Below are 17,945 nucleotides of genomic sequence, written 5' to 3'. Positions count from 1 at the left end.
TGCCACCAATACTATAGCTCCGTGATCATGTTCCTTGCGACCAGTCCGCATTCCATTTCATTCACGTAGTTTTTTTCAAAGGCAAGCAGATTGAAGTTTTAATGTAATGTAGCAGTCAACGTGCGCCGCCGAAAGTTTGCCTGGTCGCACAAGCGATAAATGACGCAATGTTGGTGCATATTTAGAGCGTCATTGCCCTCAAGACATTGCGCTACCGCCAACTGGAGCAAGATAACGAAGGGGGACAGTTTAGCAGCTCCTCACGGGGCCGTGTCGATCAAGGACGGCAATACTGACCGCACTGAAAATGCCCTGCCGCCGAGGCAAGGAAGAAAGCGAAGGTGAACAGCTAGGTAGCTGCTCACGGGAGCCGTGCCGTAGGCGACGGTGACATCGTGACGAAATCGGGGGTGGGGATACTGACGGCTCAGGCGCTTTTTTTTTGCGTTGATTTTCCTTTCAGAAAGACATAATGCTATAAATGCAGCGTCATTCGTTCTTGTCTCGTAGATATAAATAAGGGTTTAGATAATGTCTATATCCCATTCGTCCCGCAGAGTAGGTGACAGTGACAGTGAAAAGAACTTTGTTAGAGTGTCCTGAGGAACTTGATTGGGGGGAACCGAAGGCTCCACAATCAAGTTGGTGGCTCCGCCCACGACAGGGAGGTGGTGACTGCGTGACGTCGCGGGCCCTTTGGACGGCCTGTAGTTGGTTTGTGAAATCCGAGCTGTAAGCAGGGAAATGCTGGCTTGCTCGCTCGCTCGCTCCCCCCAACCCACACACACACACAGATACGACACATGTTCGCCCGCATACGCATTAACGCGCGTCCACGCATGCATTCACGCACAAAAATGTACGCATGCACGCACCCGGAAATGCACACACATAAAAACGCGCGTATACTCGCACGCGCATACACGCACTCATGTAAGCGCAGATTGAAATACGGAGACACAAACACGCGCGCATGAGCAAACGCAAGTATACACACGCACGCACGCACGCTCAAGGCGTCGCGTGTGCTATCTATCCTTCCAAGCTTCCCCAGAAAAACATGCGCGTGCAAACAAACAATGACACTCGCTCTGCCATTACCGTTCTAACTCCAGCTGAAATAAATCGTTTGACGGTTTAAATCCGCGCTTCTTTAGGTCAATGTGCCCTCCGCTGAGAGGGTGCAAAACCATTTGCTCCTGTCGTGTGACATCACCGCCCATCCCTGACCAAAATACTGCTAGCGCCAATGTTGATGATGATCTGTGGTGTTTAATGGCGCAAGGGCCAGCTATGGCGAAAGAGCGCCTTGGCAAATGGTAATTTTAACAATGTATTGTGAATGGCTTGGACGGTGAATTCATCATGGTAGGTGTGACATGGCTGTAAAATGGCGTAAAAACTGTCGCTGTAATTAGCGTAAAATATACAGGTACTAAAACGATGACACTGACTAGTTAGGGACATGGGCGATGGCAATTGGGTTTCATTAAAAACATTAAGGAAAGAAATACATAACAGTGACGCGAGAGCTTTAAGAAAGCCTGTGAATAGGATGGCTGTTAGTCGTGTGCTAAAAATTACCTGTCCAAATGATTTTCAGAGATCTGTTTCACCTAAAAACCCTAAGACTAATTTCAGGTTAAAAAGGGGTTCATCTCTACGAAAAAATGCAGGGTGAAGAGGTATATTTTCACGATATACAAAAGGGAAATACCTTTTCCTATCTGTTTCAATTGCAGGGCCCTGAGTAAGAACATGGACTGTCAAACAATTGCCGCACTGCCATAAATGCATATGTTGTTAGAAGGGACTGCGCTCTCGGCGTGGTTAGCTTAAACTTGTTGATACTCGGGTTCATATATTGAAATAAAATTTTCTAACATTTTGCCCATTCAATTATGCATGCGCATTGCCGTGAAGTTCTACAGAACGGTGAAGGCGCATTCTCCAGAATTCCCTAGTATGTCCGTGCTTTGTTACAAAGCACGATAGTTCTTTTTTAACGTAACACAAAGACATGCGCATGCTTGTTGTTATGTTGTCGAAGGAATAAAATCTGATTATAAAAGGGATGACTTAACAAATGAGCAACACATTCCTACCTCTTAGCAAGAAAAAATCGAAAATAAAATATTAGAGGAGCACCACTGAAAAACCAAAACCAAGTCTTGAGGTTCGTGTTATTTCCATCTAGTGGGAGAATGTGGAATTAAGTCCTACGTGGTTTAAAAGAAATGCGACGGACACGGTATTGAACTACTGGCAGCATGATGCGGGACGATAGGTCCATGCGATAAAACAACTCGGCCGCGGCTTCCGCCGTTTGTGCAATTGTATGCTTGGATTTATGAAGAGAGCATGTGAATTCTCACGAGTGTGTTTCAAAAATCGCTTTTGCGAACAGTGTTACGCTTTGTGTAGAGAGTCGAGATAGGCTTCAATCGAAACCTCAGTATCCGAACTACACATGCTGTAGCGGCTATTACGATAGCAGGTGTAATTTTATCGTAGCTAGCGTTTTCTTCTTAAAAATTCAGTACAAATTTTGGTCGTTTCCATAGGCTTCCATTGCTGAATCTTTAAGCGCTCTGGGAACAAAATGCCAGCTTTCCTCGGCATGATCAAGGCTTTTCCCTGGTGTGCATTCTCTTCTACAACATGTCCGTCCCTTGCCTTTTTCAATATTGGACCTGTGTATTCGCGAAAAACCCACTTCTTCCATTGAAAATGCGTTACCTTCGTGCTGCGGCCGCTTAGGGCGCTAGTTGGTACTTTTCCAGAAAAGCTGGCTATGGCCGCGGCGGATGAAAGCGTTTTCTATGCACACGGCAGGCCGCACATTTATATTTTATCCAGCGGCCATGCCAGTGCTATCTCTACCACTTGAAGGCTTTCGAAATTTAGGTGGAGTTTCAGGTTGTACATCTTCAATTTTTACTTGTATTTACCTATTTGGTAGCTAAGTAAGCACAACACTTTTTGCTCGATGTCTTCGAAACGTCAGTGTGGCACTGGTATTTCGATTGCGACAAATTCAAGAGTCCTTACGCGCTGCTCAATCACACCACACTACAGATGCAGCCTGACAAATTCCCGCAGGCACTTTTGAGCTGCGTGTTCAACACTTCTCTACAAAAGTTTAGAAGATGCAAATAGAGAAACGCATATACCATCGGAATAGGAAATAAAGTCGAATGAATTAGCAAGAATTAAGATAAAACTCTCGGTGCATTCAGGGAAACTAGAATCAATATAACTATACAGCAGGAAGGAAACACGAGTTGTCCGGATCAATGTAAACACACACACACACACACACACACACACACGCATATATATATATATATATATATATATATATATATATATATATATATATATATATATACAGCATCGCACACGTAACGCGAAGACTTGCGATTGGTCCCCACCTGCGGCAAGTTGTTTATTCATCCACATTCATTTTGCATCATTTTATCATTTCTTTTTTGTCAATTAGTACGTACAAGTAATTTCCGCTAGGTTGTCCTTGGCGTCTTTGTTTGTTGGCTTCTCGTTATATATATATATATATATATATATATATATATATATATATAGGTAATATATATATATATATATATAGGTAATGCACTCCAATAATAAGGTACAGGGTGTTACAATATGTAGCGTTGGTCACGTATACAACGATTTCTCTTTTGTTTGAAAAGCTCGCGTACTGTATCCCTTTTCTCGAAGCACCTTCTACGGCCTGCTTGCAGGCGGTGAAACTGATAAAAGTTTCGAAACAAGCCTTCCTGAAAGTGAACTGCTTTAAAGCATATTGAGCGAGGAACAGGGAGCGGGTAAAGCCCGCACACAATAGAATTTTGTTTAATGCAGCTACTAACCTAAGATTACTTACGGACTGATGGACATGCTTCAGTGTTCGCAGTAACGGGATCCTATGCGGTAAAGTTTGTTAAAACAACTAGGTCTGTGAGCTCACTGGCTAAACAGCGATAAGAGTTTGCTAAAAGTCAGAGCCTGTACCCGACCTTAGTACCGCGCGCAGTTCTTCGTAACACGGTGAAGACAAAGCCACGTCACCGCTAGGCCGGTGAATGTCCTGCGGGACATTGTCCGAGGACAGCATGCATCCCAAAGCTTCTCGCGTTGCATCTCACTCATGTGGCAGCATGACGAACGCCTAAATTATTTGTGAGTTACCTGCTTAAGCCCACGCATGCAACTACGTGTAGCAGCAACCGGATGGGCTGACGTTGAGCACAAATAAGCCGATGCCGCAAGTAAAAGTCACAATTAGGCTATTCCCCGCCCCGTCCGGGAGACGCTGACGAGGCATCTACAAGGTGCAGCAAGTACGGCTGTGGTTGGACCTTTATTAAGGAAAATAACTATTGTGAGTGCAAAACACCGATTCCTAGAACGCTATTGTGTTAGAAATTATACCTTTTCATGAATCACAAGAAGCGCAGCACGCCCAGTGCCTTAAGTAAAAGAAGAATATATGGGGATCACGTATAGAATGATGCAGTGTTTGAGGCAACCAATAACACTAGCATAATCAACATCATTGCGCCTAGATACAGGCGGTTTTCGTTGGCCGAAGACAGCTGATAGCCTCTCTTTAGAAAACTCTACGGACTTTATGCATCTCTGTGTAGTGATCATCAATTTCATCTCTTCGAAATCACCTGAAATAATTATTCTTGGAAGCGACAATGCTGTCCTAACAGACAATTGGAAGTATCATTTACAAGTCTCGTTGTAAATGATACTGGAAATGCAATGTAAATGAAAATGAACGGCAAGACGGCATAATTCCACTTCTTATTTTTTTTTTTTTGAACATCGTATTCCACCGCTTAGTTTCTACTTGCACAGATGTGGTCTGGCGGTATCCCCTTTAAGATACCTCCAAAATGAGCCGGAATCCATCGATCACTTTTTACTATCATGTCGGTGGTTTCCTAGTCAAGTAAAAGGACGTTTCGAAATTCCGCTGCGTAGTATAGTGCTGCCTTTATGCGGTACTGTTCTACTCTCATTTGGAGCAACGATTTTAGGGGATACAGCCCCAGGAACTTGCTGAGCCATCTATAGTTACCCCTGTGACACATAAAGATTGCCTCCACAATATTTACCTTTTCCTACCATTGAAATATATCTCTTTCAATGAATTAATAGCTTACAAAATTCAGAAAGGAAGAACGCAAATTCACAGTAGTCATTAATCGTATTATTCAAAATTTAACTGATTCTTTCTTTACGTATACCCTTCTTTACAGGTATTTTTAATATTAAGGCCATGTTACTATTCCTGTCTGTGCAAGGCTGCCTACTTTACTGTAAACTATTTTATTTATTTTATTATCAGTTTCTTTCTCATCTTCGATTATTAATTGATTCTGTCTCGTTTTTTTTTTCCTATTACCAATTGGTTCGTGGCCTGTCCCACGCAGTGGGCTTGTGCCATTACATGAGGTATCATGATCATCGTCGTCTTCATCAATTCCCCACTACTCGAATGCGCCAGGACCACTCAGGCAAATGTCAACAACAAACCTTTCGTAATCTCCGGCTGAGTTAATGTGGTACAGTCGGGCTTTCACTGGGAGCATTAGTGGTAGGCTTCGGCCATGGCCAGTCTATAATTGCCTCTGCGAAACGAAAAAGGTTAGCTCTTGTATCCTTACTATATTCATTCGCTACTACATTTCCGCTATTTTTTCCTCTTTCATCAAATTATCAAGTTCAATTACCAAGCAGATAAATATGAAATTGAGTTCAAATTAAATTTTTAAGGTTGCTTTTATTATTTTTTCAATGGAAGATGCGTTATTGTATTACGGAATATATTAATTTGGTATGATTGGTTTCGTTTGGATTTTGATTACCGTTTTCGTCATCATGATACCACCCGGTCCGGGGCATGTTCACTGCGTTGGGCTCGTGTTCTCTTTGAAGGTATAAATTCCTGTCCTTGTTCTCTCTCTCTCTCTTCGAGGTACAATCATCATAATCATCATCTTCCTTTTCGGTACCTGCCATAGCTAGGATCATCACGATTACCACGTGCCGCGCGCGCCAGCATTCTGTCCGGCCGTCGCCACAGGAGCAGGACTCCTCACCAAACGCAGCAGCGACTGTTCCGCCTTCCCGCGAAATCTTCTCCGAAGCGCTCACTGGGCACAGGAAAGAATGGCCAGCAGTGACATCCTGGTTTCCATCTGCATACAGGCGCTCGTGGCTGCCTTCGTGACTGTGAGTATAACCACCTCGAACCAACGGTTCTCAAAGTAGTGGATTTGACGCGAAGGGCTCTGGATTTCAATTGCAACCTAGTTGCGGCGCACAGCGATGCTATACCGTGGCTGGGAAGCCGTTCCGCAGTGCACTTCATAGGCGAAACAGTTGATTTTTGCCGCTTGGGTTTCGTCGACACCTGCGTGAAGCGCGTGCTGCCATAGAAGTGCAATACGCAGCAATAGGCCTAATGGATTTTTAATCTGGCAAACATGGTGATCTAATAGTGGTGTAATTATGTTGCTCCGCAGTAAAAGAACACCGCCACATTTGCTGAGATCGTTGCATAGGCTCGCAATGCTCGCCGGCCTGCTTCTGTACGAGAACCGATGATGATAAACTTCGAAAAAGCGAGCAACGGGAAGGAATATACGCTTTACATATACATGAAATAGGAAAGCCTGTGTTAAAATAATTATTGTTACGCTGAAACGCGAACGCTGGAAAAAATCCCGTTTGGTAAATTTGGCTTAGCCAAGCATTTTGTCTGGTTTCTATTTCTTGATTAGATAGCAGTCGACCGAGCAATTACTCTATGGAGGCTCAATTATTCCTGAGTAGAACAAATAATTAATTAACCTTTTAGCATGAACCAATGAAAAACGCGCTCGACGTTGCAACTCTGTTTCACACGGGAAGCAGGAGTCTGTTCACGTCATGGAAATTGGAGGGGGCAATCACGTGTTACTATATATAGATACCACTGACACATTTAAGATTTCAAAGCGTATAGTTGCGCCAATTCTACTACAACTTGGGGTGAGCGAAGTTAAGAAACTGATCATAGGCTTAATTGTGAGTTATCGTAGCTGTAATTCGTGCCTCTTTAGTATTATTTCTTCTCACTCCAGAATCGACGTTTGAAAAGTTACAGGTATACAAACCGTATAAGTACATGCCGCGTTAACCTTTATTTATTATTATTTCTTTTTTGCGCTGGCGTTCCTTCAATCGACAACACTGCGGAGCTCTTGCATCAAGACGGGTGTCAGAGCAGCACAGTATCTTTTACACTACTTTTTGAGCACTTGACAGATGTATTTATTCAGCTTTGCGTACTGCATTAGCAAGCGCTCCATGCTGCCGAAACTAGCCTACGCAATTACAAAGAGAGAAATGTTAGTCGCATAATTAACCTTTGTTTTACCAGTGAGATTCCTTGTATAGGCATGTATATTCCGCATGGCGAGGTACCGCAAAATCATAAGCAAATTGTTCCGCCTATGAGACGGCGTTTGCATGGCCGCGACCGCGTCGATATCGAGGTGGACCCGTTTCAAACGAGTTCAAACAGCGCGAACGATTGCGTCGCTAAAGAACCGCAGTGAAGTGAGCGTGCCAGACGAGCATGATTCGCGACGCTACCGCGGCTTCAGAGAGTAAACTAGTACGGTGCGAGAGCTCGGCATTTCGGTAAATAAGCGAGTTGGTCCACGTGGTATCGACATATGGGAGAGCGATTTCGCAATGACTTATTCATGTGCGAATACTTTTCGTAGCGGCAAGCTAGCGAATGTATAATTAAATTTGGCAACACGGCGAGTCGCGATTCTCTTTCGAATTATTTTTTTAGCTCTCTCGAGCAATTGGAGTAGTGTTCAGGGCAATGCCACTGTTGAAAGAACGCCTAATTTCTACAGAGGTCAACGTGTGCGGCGAGCGCTTTAGCGAATAATTTGGGCAGCGATACTTGAGGCTTTTGAAGCATCTGAGAATTCACGGACTTCGTGAAACTCACGTCGTAGCCTCTCAAGGAACCGGGTTATTTGAAAAGCAGCGATATAGGGTGGTGAGAATTACCACCAGGCCACTGTACATGCGCTGCTATCAGCAGCTCCAGTAGCAGTAGAAGTAGTAGCACTAAATGTCGTAGTAGTAAAATTAGCAGTATTAGTTGTAGGATAGTAGTAGTAGTAGAAAAGTCGAAGGAAGAGGCAAAGAATGCTTCACTCTAAAATAAAAAGTACCCGGTGCAATATAACGTCGTATAGTGAAGGTGAGACAGGGTCGTCGAATCTAGATTCACGGGCCAATTGCATTCCCTATTGATACATCTATCACCATTCGTTCCAGAGCAATCGCTGATGCTCACGTGCATTCTAGAAAGTAAAACACTATCCCCTACTCACGCGCAGTCTGTTTAGACAAGGCTCGCAGTAGACTCGGTGCCATTCAAGAAACTTCGTATGCGCGTCTTTCGTCCAGCGGTAACTTGACAGCGGTAATTCGCTCATAAACAGTCGCGACACAGACAGCAAAAACAATGTGCAGGCAGGGTCAAAAGTGTACGAGAAACAGAATGTGGGGAAAAGAAATTGAATATTTTTTTAATCTGCGCGCGCAGCCGGAACTCGCAAAATACGCAAAGTGCAGTACATTGTACGCATGCGACATCTTTGTGTTTGTGTCGCATGTATGCTTCTACTGCTTTAGTGGCTGCAAGCTTAGTCTGGACTAACATTCGGTTTTTTTTTTAACGGAATACGCCTCTCGCAAACTCTTGACTTTATCTGCACGTGCGAGAATAACATAGCAGTCTTGGTCATGGTGATTCGCTTTCTGACTTATTCATTTATATATTCACTTGTGCATCACGACGCAGCACCCGGTGCATGGTGCCAATCCCGTGGTGAGCTCGGTGCTCCTGGTCAAGGCGTCCGACGCGTCCGACGTGGAGGCGCACTGCGTGTGGTACGTGCCGGCCATCAAGGACGTCGCCAAACGGGAAGCCGACGCTGTGAGTCGTCACCGCGGCCACGTGCCTTTGAACGGCGACTGCCTCCGACGTCACTACACGAGCGAGCTTCGAGGTCACGAGGGATTCTATGGGCGTTTGGTTTGCTCCAAGATCATGCTGAGCGCCTGCCATTTTATTACGCGGACCCGGACAGGAGCATATATACACGTTACGGCGTTTCGCGCTTGTGCTACTGAGCGTAGTTGAGGCAGGAGGGACGCATAGCACTCGCTGCCGCAGCACGGAACCAGCTATCCCTCGACTTCGTTTATATACCCAGCGGTGTTGTCAGGGGTGTCAGTGCAATAGCCGACTGCGTCAGAGAAGGCGATAAAAATTTGTGTCTTCGCACGCGCGCGCCGTGCGCGCTTTGCGTTTCGCGAGCGTGTTTTCAGTAGTCATTACCGTACGCCCGAAATTGAGAAACTGTTCGTCAAGATGGATTGCGGCACTACTTATTTTCAAGAACGCTGAAGTTTGTGAGAACGAGTAATCAGAAAATGCTTTACGCTAGGAGACAGTGAAAAACATTATCGAGCCCGAAATGAAGGATAGGCGTGGCAGAAGGCAATTCTCTCTTTGGTCGATAACGCGTGTAATCAGATGCAAGTTAGTGTTTTTTGTGTTTGCTTCTTTTACCTCGGTCTTTGTGTTCGGTTTGCAATCAGTAATATCTTCAGTACAATATGCAGCAACTGTCAATCAATCGACCAATCTTTAACCAGTAATCAGTAATTCTTTACTAGCACTAGAACAGAAGTGATACGTTGGGAAATACGCAGGTGGGAAATCCCAAGGTCACAAAGCGCAGGCGGACTTCCTATGTTCATACAATGAAGGAATATTATAAGGACCATAGAACAAACACCAGAGACAATATGTAAAAAAATAACAAAACCAGAATAGAAAAAATCTGACTGTTCACGCTGACGTACGCACAGTTAAGAAATTTAAAGGAAAACGATGGTTACACAACAAATCAAAGCACCTTCAACTTTTTCTTACACGCATGTATGCTCTGCACTTTTTTCAGTTCAGCTAAGTGTTTTTCTTCATGAAATCGATGAAGAAACAATGCTTCATTTCCCATAATTACTATGTGTTTCAATCAATAGAATCTTATTAGAGATCAAAAATCAAGTTCTATTAGAATTAGGTACCACGACAGCCGGAAATATGTTCACTATAGATCAGTGATAAAAATCTTAAGCATGGAAATGCAAAAGCTGTGAAAATGAAGGTCAAAGGTATAAAAAATGTTTACTTCGATGAAAATGGGACGAGTCAGTAATAGTCGCGTAGAGGAAGTGATAATTGCCACTGCTTGGTTTTGTAGTTTCTTCAAAGGCCAAAATGAACGGTTTGTAAGTAATTAGGTGACCATCTATCAATGCATAATATAGAGAAATAAGGGTGTTTATACCAAAACACATTATAGATTTTAACAACGCTCTAAGGCCATATGAAATCTTTTTACAAATGGAAGTGATATGACGGTGAAACTTCAAATGGGTGTCAACTATAACTGCTAGAAAGGATCTATGATCATTTAAAGAAATGGCTTTATACTTGATACTAAGGTAGGAAATAGCTCGCAATTTTTTTTCCAGTGAATGGAAAGCAGACAGCTAGTTTTGGATCCAATGATATATAATCTATTACAGTTCCACCACTCTTAGAGAGAGGTTAAGATAGTTTGTAGGTTAGAAAGGAGAGCCGCAGGGATCGGAAAGATTAGAAAACGTATCGTAGAATCCGCATAAACATAAAGAATATTTAGGGCAAATTGGTAAGCCAATGATGTACATAAAGATAATGATGCGCTTACTACCCAGACTCGAGGAACACCTCGGTCAATGCAAGCAGAAAGGTACACGTATTAATGGAAGCGATATGACACCTATTGTGCTCTGCAAAAGTGTGAATGATGAACCAGTTATGCCTAGTACTCTAATTTACAAGAAAAGGGAGCTTATGATCAATCATGTCGAATGCTTTTGAAAAATCAACAAAAGGAAATCCTGCGAAGTTACCCCTATCAATGAATCATCCAATTTTGTCAGTAAAGCATGCGTTCGCTGTGTCAGCGGACATACCTGCTCTAAACCTAAAGTGGCATGAAGAGAGTATGTTAAACTTACTGAAATGCTTAGATAGCCTTTTTTCAGGTAGTTTTCTAAGGCCTTATGGAGGAGTGGAAGCACCGATATCGGCGTATAATTTTCAATGTTCAGTGGGCCACGTTTTTTAAAACAGTTTATTACCTTTGCCAATTCAAATTTGTGTGGGGAGATGGCAGTTTTCAAGCAGGGCCTAAATATATGGCTTAGAACACGGACAAAAAAGGAGCTTAGAAGCTTAATATGTGTAGAATGAACCTTGCGTATTCAAGGTTTGGTAGCTCTTAAGCTTTAAGTAACAGGCAAAGCATTGGTGGCTCAAGTAGGAAAAAGGAAAAAAATATTCGGAGGTACTGGAAAACCGAGGTGAACAGCAGGAAGGGGTCGAGGTGGTCAACCGGCAAAAAAAAGTGGTGGTTTAAAAAGATTGGCTACCTCACAGAACAGGGTGATAATGCTTTTAAGACGAACTGATGTCACTGTACTATGTGACTTGGTGGCATTTAAAAATTCGTTAAGGAGCTGCGACTTCCTTTTCGTGCATTTTCTCAGAGTTGAAGTTTACGTTCATGATAGTTTCTTTTAACTTTGTTTATAACTAAGGCTAATGTGTTGGAGTATCTTTTATAGCGCAGTTTCAAACCTTCATTGAACGGTGGACGTTTGGGGTTTTTATATGGTTTTTTCCGTCTTTTTTTTCCGAATTGGTTTACACAATATGTTTTTTTAAGGAACAGTACGGGTCAATTGGACAGCCAAGGGCAACGTGGCGCGACGTAAGGTCTTTTCGAGTAGTGCGATATAGTTGAGCGTTCCGCAGCTTAATAAATCACATCGTACAACCTGATTAAACTCTCTTCAAGATCATTAACAGCATACATATTTAACCAGACTGTTTAGGTCGCGAGCTCACAGTACTGCTCCGAATTAAAGAAACACATTTGACGTTATATGCTACCATGAATGAGGGCCTTTCAAAATACAAGAACACGGGAAAGCGACCAGTTACATTTGTTGCGATTACGCCTGCGTGGTTGGGGTCATCAAGGTTCGATAGAATGGGCTCGGTTAATAAGTGCGATCCATGATAAGTAAAGTGTATTGGTACATATAATAGAGAGTGAAACCCAAGCTTAAAAACAGATCTTAAAACCAAGGTTAGTTTGGCTGGAGACATCGAGCAAGTTAAAATTGGATCAGCCATGAATAACGGCAATACGTTTTACAAGTGTAAGGAGGCAGGAGAAATCGGAAGGATCTCAGAAACGGGAGCGACAGATAGCGACAAATGAGTTTTCCGTTGATTCTGACAAAGAGCTGATGATTCAAGTTCTATTAAGGCGGACTCGCATTTCGCGGCATTCAAGCTTAAATCATGACACCTCTCATGGAGAATATTGCTCAGAAGAAAGATGGCTGAGCCACTGCGAGTATCACAGGCACGATGACAATATTCACTGAATATTGAATTATCTTGCTTTACGTGCCGAAACCACGATTTGATGATGAGGCACAACGAAACTATGACCACGAGGTAACGTGCTCGTAATGCAGAGGACACGGGCGTTCTTGCATTTCGCCCCCATCGAAATGTGGCCGCAGCGTCCTGGATTCCATCCCGCGACCTCGTGCTTGGTCACAAAACACCTTAGCTTCTAAGCCACCGGGGCGGGTTGTACTCACTGAAATAACCAGGGAACCCATATAGGTCACCGTGACTGGCTGACAGCCAACTTTCAGAGAAGCAAATAATGGCGAACTGTTGATTAAGGGAAGCCAATGAAGCAGACATACTGTCATGGTTTTTAACAATACTAATTTTGAAGTGTATAGAAGAAAACTTTGGAGGACGCTTAAGCTTCGTTTTTAAGAGTGGAACGCGATAGCATTCAAATATCCCTGACTGCTTCTGACTCGCTTCTGACTGCTTCTGCTTCCCGGCAACTGCAGTTTATGTAACCGTAATGTTTACCGGGAAACGCTGGCGGCAAACGCAATGCATGAAGGTGAGCGGGTACGCTTTCTGGTAGAAACTCTTGCGCAGGCCGCGCAGGCAAGCACCATCTCGATGGTGTTGTTGCAAGAAACCGAACGCTCTATGAATGGTGTAAACACTGGAAAAGGGGTTCAAGTTTGAGTTTTTCCCCGTAACAGATTTATGTTTTCCGGCACATTCAAATTAGAATCCGACGCTATCGTGTCTGTAGGCTATGTTAGGCGGTACTTTACGATTTTTCCGACGCATGCTACGTAGAGGAATTCAGTTTTAGTTGTGGTTCGGAAATGCGGTTCCCCGATATCTTCCTTTTATGCGACACGGAGCACTTTAAGGCTGTTTACGTGTGGGAATGCGAAAGCGTTATGTTTGCTTTGGTGAAAAGATTCCGTCTGTGCGTTCCTTGTTCACGCAAGCTCTCGCCCGAGTTTTAACTGCGCTTCGGTAAGGCCAACTGAGAACGTGGCAAGCGTCTCAACGAGCTTGCTTGCCTGCGAGAAGTTCGTAACTTGAAGGACCGCTCAGCGGCATTCTATGGGACATTAATACACTTTATGCATTAATGCACGTCGTAAGTCGTAAGTGCATTATTGCACTTACGACGTGGCGTCACCTCCTACCAGTTGGCTGTGTCGTCACGTGCCCAACGACGCGCGCATTAGGCCACACATTTAGTCAACCAGTACCGTGGAGCAGCCGTGGCATCTGGGAAGCCTGCTCGTCTTGCACACTGGAGGCCAGGGTTCCATTCCCACGCATACCAAAATTTACTTAATATTCCTTTCAAAGGATTATTTTGCTTCGTTTACAGTAACCTCGCTGGGATATTTGGACTGAATTCGAGTCTTCTTTGATGTGATTTTACTCTTTGGTCATCGGCCATTTTTGGTACATTCATTTGGTCATGCCGCCAACTGCAACGCCGGATTTTCGCGTAATGATAATGTGATGCAGCGGAGTTAGGGGGAAGGGAAGGATCCATCTGTTGTTTAGTGGCTATGGTGGGCGACTGCTAAGCACGATGTCGCGGGATCGAATCCTGGCTACGGCAGCCGCATTTTCGATGGGAGCAACATGTCAAAACTTCCGTGTACTTAGATTTAGGTAGAACCTAAAGAACTCCAGGTGGTACAAATTTGCCGGGTCCCCCGCTGCGGCATCCCTCATCCTCAGATCGTGGTTTTGGCTCGTAAAACCCCATATTTTTCTAGAGTGGGTGTTAAATGAGCCGAAGCAAGCTGATATATATATATATATATATATATATATATATATATATATATATATATATATATATATATATATATATATATATATATATATATATATATATCATTGCTCTGCTTTCATGAGGATAGAGTTTGCATCATTTGGAAGCAGCGCTTGCGAAAAATACCTCAGGTTTGGCTCGCCGTGTTGAAAGACAGGTATGTTGTCATGCGCCTATTTTTTGCGGTTTCTTTCGAGCGTTATGGACATTAGCGTTTAAAAAAAAAACGAAAGCAGGCTCTATACTTGTAGAGATTGTGGCAGACATTATTATACACTTTCTCTTGAGCAGGAAGTACGTACACTCTAAATTTGACGTCATCTCAATCAGGTGAGGTTGCCACTGCAAACCATGCTACAAAAGTGAGGAAGAACTTGACAATCACTTCACTATACGCTAAAGAGGTTGAAGGGGAATACCTGTGCGCTCACGAGACATTCGTTAAATTAATTTGACATTCTGGTTCGAATGCGCTGTTACTTCCTATTTTGTTCTACTTACTTGTGTCTATCTTAACTTGTTCTATATTTAGGTCGCCTATACATCGCCACTGGGTCTACATGGTTAATGGTATGTTACAACGGTCGTGGAAAGTCTATGAAGTCCAGTAAGACACGCACGCAGGTTCAATGATATAATTATTTTTATTTTAACACTTTAATCGACGAGGGCAGCTACATGGGCTTCTATATATGATGCTTTCTACTTTCTTATAGCGCGGGCAGAATGAAAGGGACAGGGAAAGGCAAGTTAGACAAACACACCGCAACAAACTTTCCTCAACAGGTTTATTTCCAGTTCTCGCAGGTGTACTTCTACTCCTCAAAAGATCATAAGACACTTGTACATTGTTCGGCAAGTAAGAAGAAAACCGGTCATAACCACACCCAGACACTTTTGTTCCCACACTGATTATTAAGACGAAAGCCTTAGATGGCTTATGGGTCCAAAAATCCGACGACCATCTGGTCTTATGGCACCAAGATTCAAGCGCATGTGCCAGTAAGCCATCACTTTCTTTATCAATAAAAGAGTTGTATTATCTCTGTTTGCGCTGAACGGACAGTTTTCCAAATAATCAACGTGACCACAAGAGTTTCAGCGTGTGGGTTTCCCGGTTTTGTTCATATTTGCCGAGCAATGTACACGTGTCTTAACTATGACGTTTTGAGAAGCAGTGACCCATTTCGCGGTGATCCCGTGGGCACTGCCATGTTTGATCATGTGGTTACGCGTCCATTCCTTGCCTGAACTGCCTCCATTGCTTCCGTGTTTACAAAGGATACGTATGACGCCGGTGCGGCATAGCAAACTTCTGTTTCGAGAAATATCGTAGACGGTGACTAGGTGGACAACATGAAGCTTTGGCTACAGGTTCAGATAACATGCAAAAGAGCTTTCGGGGCTTATTAAACTATGTCCGAACGGTATATGGTGCTTGTTTTAAATATGGGGCTTAATATGTTTTTCAAGCTATCCAAACTTTGCACTTATGAATTGCATCAGCACGGAGCGTATTTTCCTCTTCGTTCTTTATTTCACAAATACTTTCAAGCAGTGGCTTGTCACGTTTCATACGCAGTAGTACTCCTCAGTGCAGACACTATTCGATTATTTTCTGTGTAATCACTCGCAGGTGGGCTCAGTTCTGATAGACTTGTTCCTGCTGCGCACAAGGCTTAAAGACTAGTTATTTTATGCATTGTCATACATTATAGCAAATATGTATTATTGCTAGTAACCCGCTTACTTTTGTGGAGCTTCACGAAACATTCACGAAACTTCATCAGTCAGTCATTTATTGCGCATATACGGTGCGCATATATTCACGTGTGCTCCCATTCACTTATTCTTGACACGTTGGCGATAGAGTGGGCGTAAGTTTCCGCGCCACTTGGGTAGATGTGTGTAGATACTGTGCGCGAAACTTACTATGAAAGGAAGTGGCGCTAGTCCCTTTGTCATTGCCTAAGCAGCGGTACTCACTATTGCTGACGTTGCGGCGCTGAAGTACTTTCTTTGGAGGTTAGCGATACAGCGCTGGCGAATGATCGTATTTTCTGTATCATCGTGGAAAGTCATATACATCTCAATATTCCCCTAACACGTACCGACAGTTGCAGCAGTGGTCCACGAACTTCGCCACACAGCTTCTTCACATTAATACACCAGTCACTATTTTTGCAGCCAACTACTACACACGTCTTCGATCCACGTAAGTCGATTCAGCATGACTGAAGCATAGTGCGTTGGCGAAAACTCAGTTAGTTGCGACTGCTGATTCCACAGAAGCAAGGTGGAAGCGGTAATGGTTTTCGTATTCGTCCGCTATCGCTGAGAGCATGAGCGGCGCGCCGCCGAAAGCCCCATGTCGTTTCTCTAGAACAAACTGCTCCGCGAAAAGGGTCGATAAGTACGTCTGCGAGGACTGCGAATAAACCTGTTGTTGAAAGTAAGCGCTGTGTGGTTTGTCTAGCTGCCTTTCCGTGCCCCTCTCATTCTGCCTGTGCTACAGGAAAGTAGAAGGCATCGTATGTACAAGCCCGTGTAGCTACCGTCGTCTATTAAAGTGCTAAAATAAAAAAACAAAAACGTTCACTTAACCTGTGTATTTGTCCAAATGGTGTTCACAGACTTGCGACGTTCGTTCTAACGTGCCATTAACCACGCAGAAACCGTGGCGATGTCTAGGGAACCGGAAAATAGAACAACAGAAGAATAAGAGGAAAGAAGTAATAGGAAGTAACAAGGCATTCGAATGACAATGCAAAAGTAATGTAAGGAAGGTCTCGTGAGTGTGCGAGCTTTCTCCTTCACCCTCTTTGGCGTAAGCTTAAGTGATTGTCAACTTTTTAGGAGGGTGTCCGTTTAGCGCGAACAGAGATAATCGAGATCTTTTATTGATAAATAAACTGGTGGTTTACTGGCGCGTGCGCTTGGATTTTGGTGCCATAACGCGGGACTGTAGTCGGATTTTTTCACCCCTGAGTCATGTGGGGCTTTCGGCTTAAAGAATAGTTCACTGCCGTATACTATACATCGCTCACATCACACATCCAAACATGTGCGCTGGCGGCCCCTTATCTGATGACTCAAAGACCACAGGTCTGGCATGATATTAAAATCATGCCAGACCTGCGTGATCTGTAAAAGCGGTTTTCTGATGCTGCTGTATAGGAGGAAATGCTGATACAATGCCCTAGATTCGCAAAATGGTACGGCATACTTCGGTTCTACAGCAAGAAGCAATAAAACCATTTTTCCTGACCATCGGTAGCATATCAGCAAACGGTTGTGTTCTGCGAGAATTACAGCCAACCTTGTCTGTATCCGCGTGCCACCTTTACTCGAGGAGACGGGAAAATACGGAGTGCTGTGCTCCTCAGCGTTCCCTTATGTTGTGCTCGTTCCTTATCGTACAAAGACATCTTTAAGAGTAAAAGGCCTAGTGCTCAGCTCTTAAGCCTACGCAATAGCGATCACATAGATATGGTGCCGCACAGGCGAGCA

General features: G+C 43.7%; 1 protein-coding gene across 1 annotated transcript in view; it reads left to right on the top strand.

Annotated features, from left to right (window-relative positions):
• The first annotated feature begins 6,107 nt into the window (after positions 1-6,107).
• LOC142574758 (signal peptide peptidase-like 2B) overlaps positions 6,108-17,945 on the top strand; it is a 36,323-nt gene continuing 24,485 nt past the window's right edge. Inside the window, exons 1-2 of the mRNA XM_075683776.1 lie at positions 6,108-6,270; positions 8,915-9,049. Of these exons, the coding sequence (XP_075539891.1) occupies positions 6,208-6,270; positions 8,915-9,049 (198 nt within the window). The 5' untranslated portion in view covers positions 6,108-6,207. The remainder of the gene's footprint in view (positions 6,271-8,914; positions 9,050-17,945) is intronic.

This window comes from Dermacentor variabilis, chromosome 3 (assembly GCF_050947875.1).
Source record: "Dermacentor variabilis isolate Ectoservices chromosome 3, ASM5094787v1, whole genome shotgun sequence".
NCBI lineage: Eukaryota > Metazoa > Arthropoda > Arachnida > Ixodida > Ixodidae > Dermacentor > Dermacentor variabilis.
Note: the sequence above shows the minus strand (reverse complement) of the source record. Positions and strands in the feature narration are given on the sequence as shown.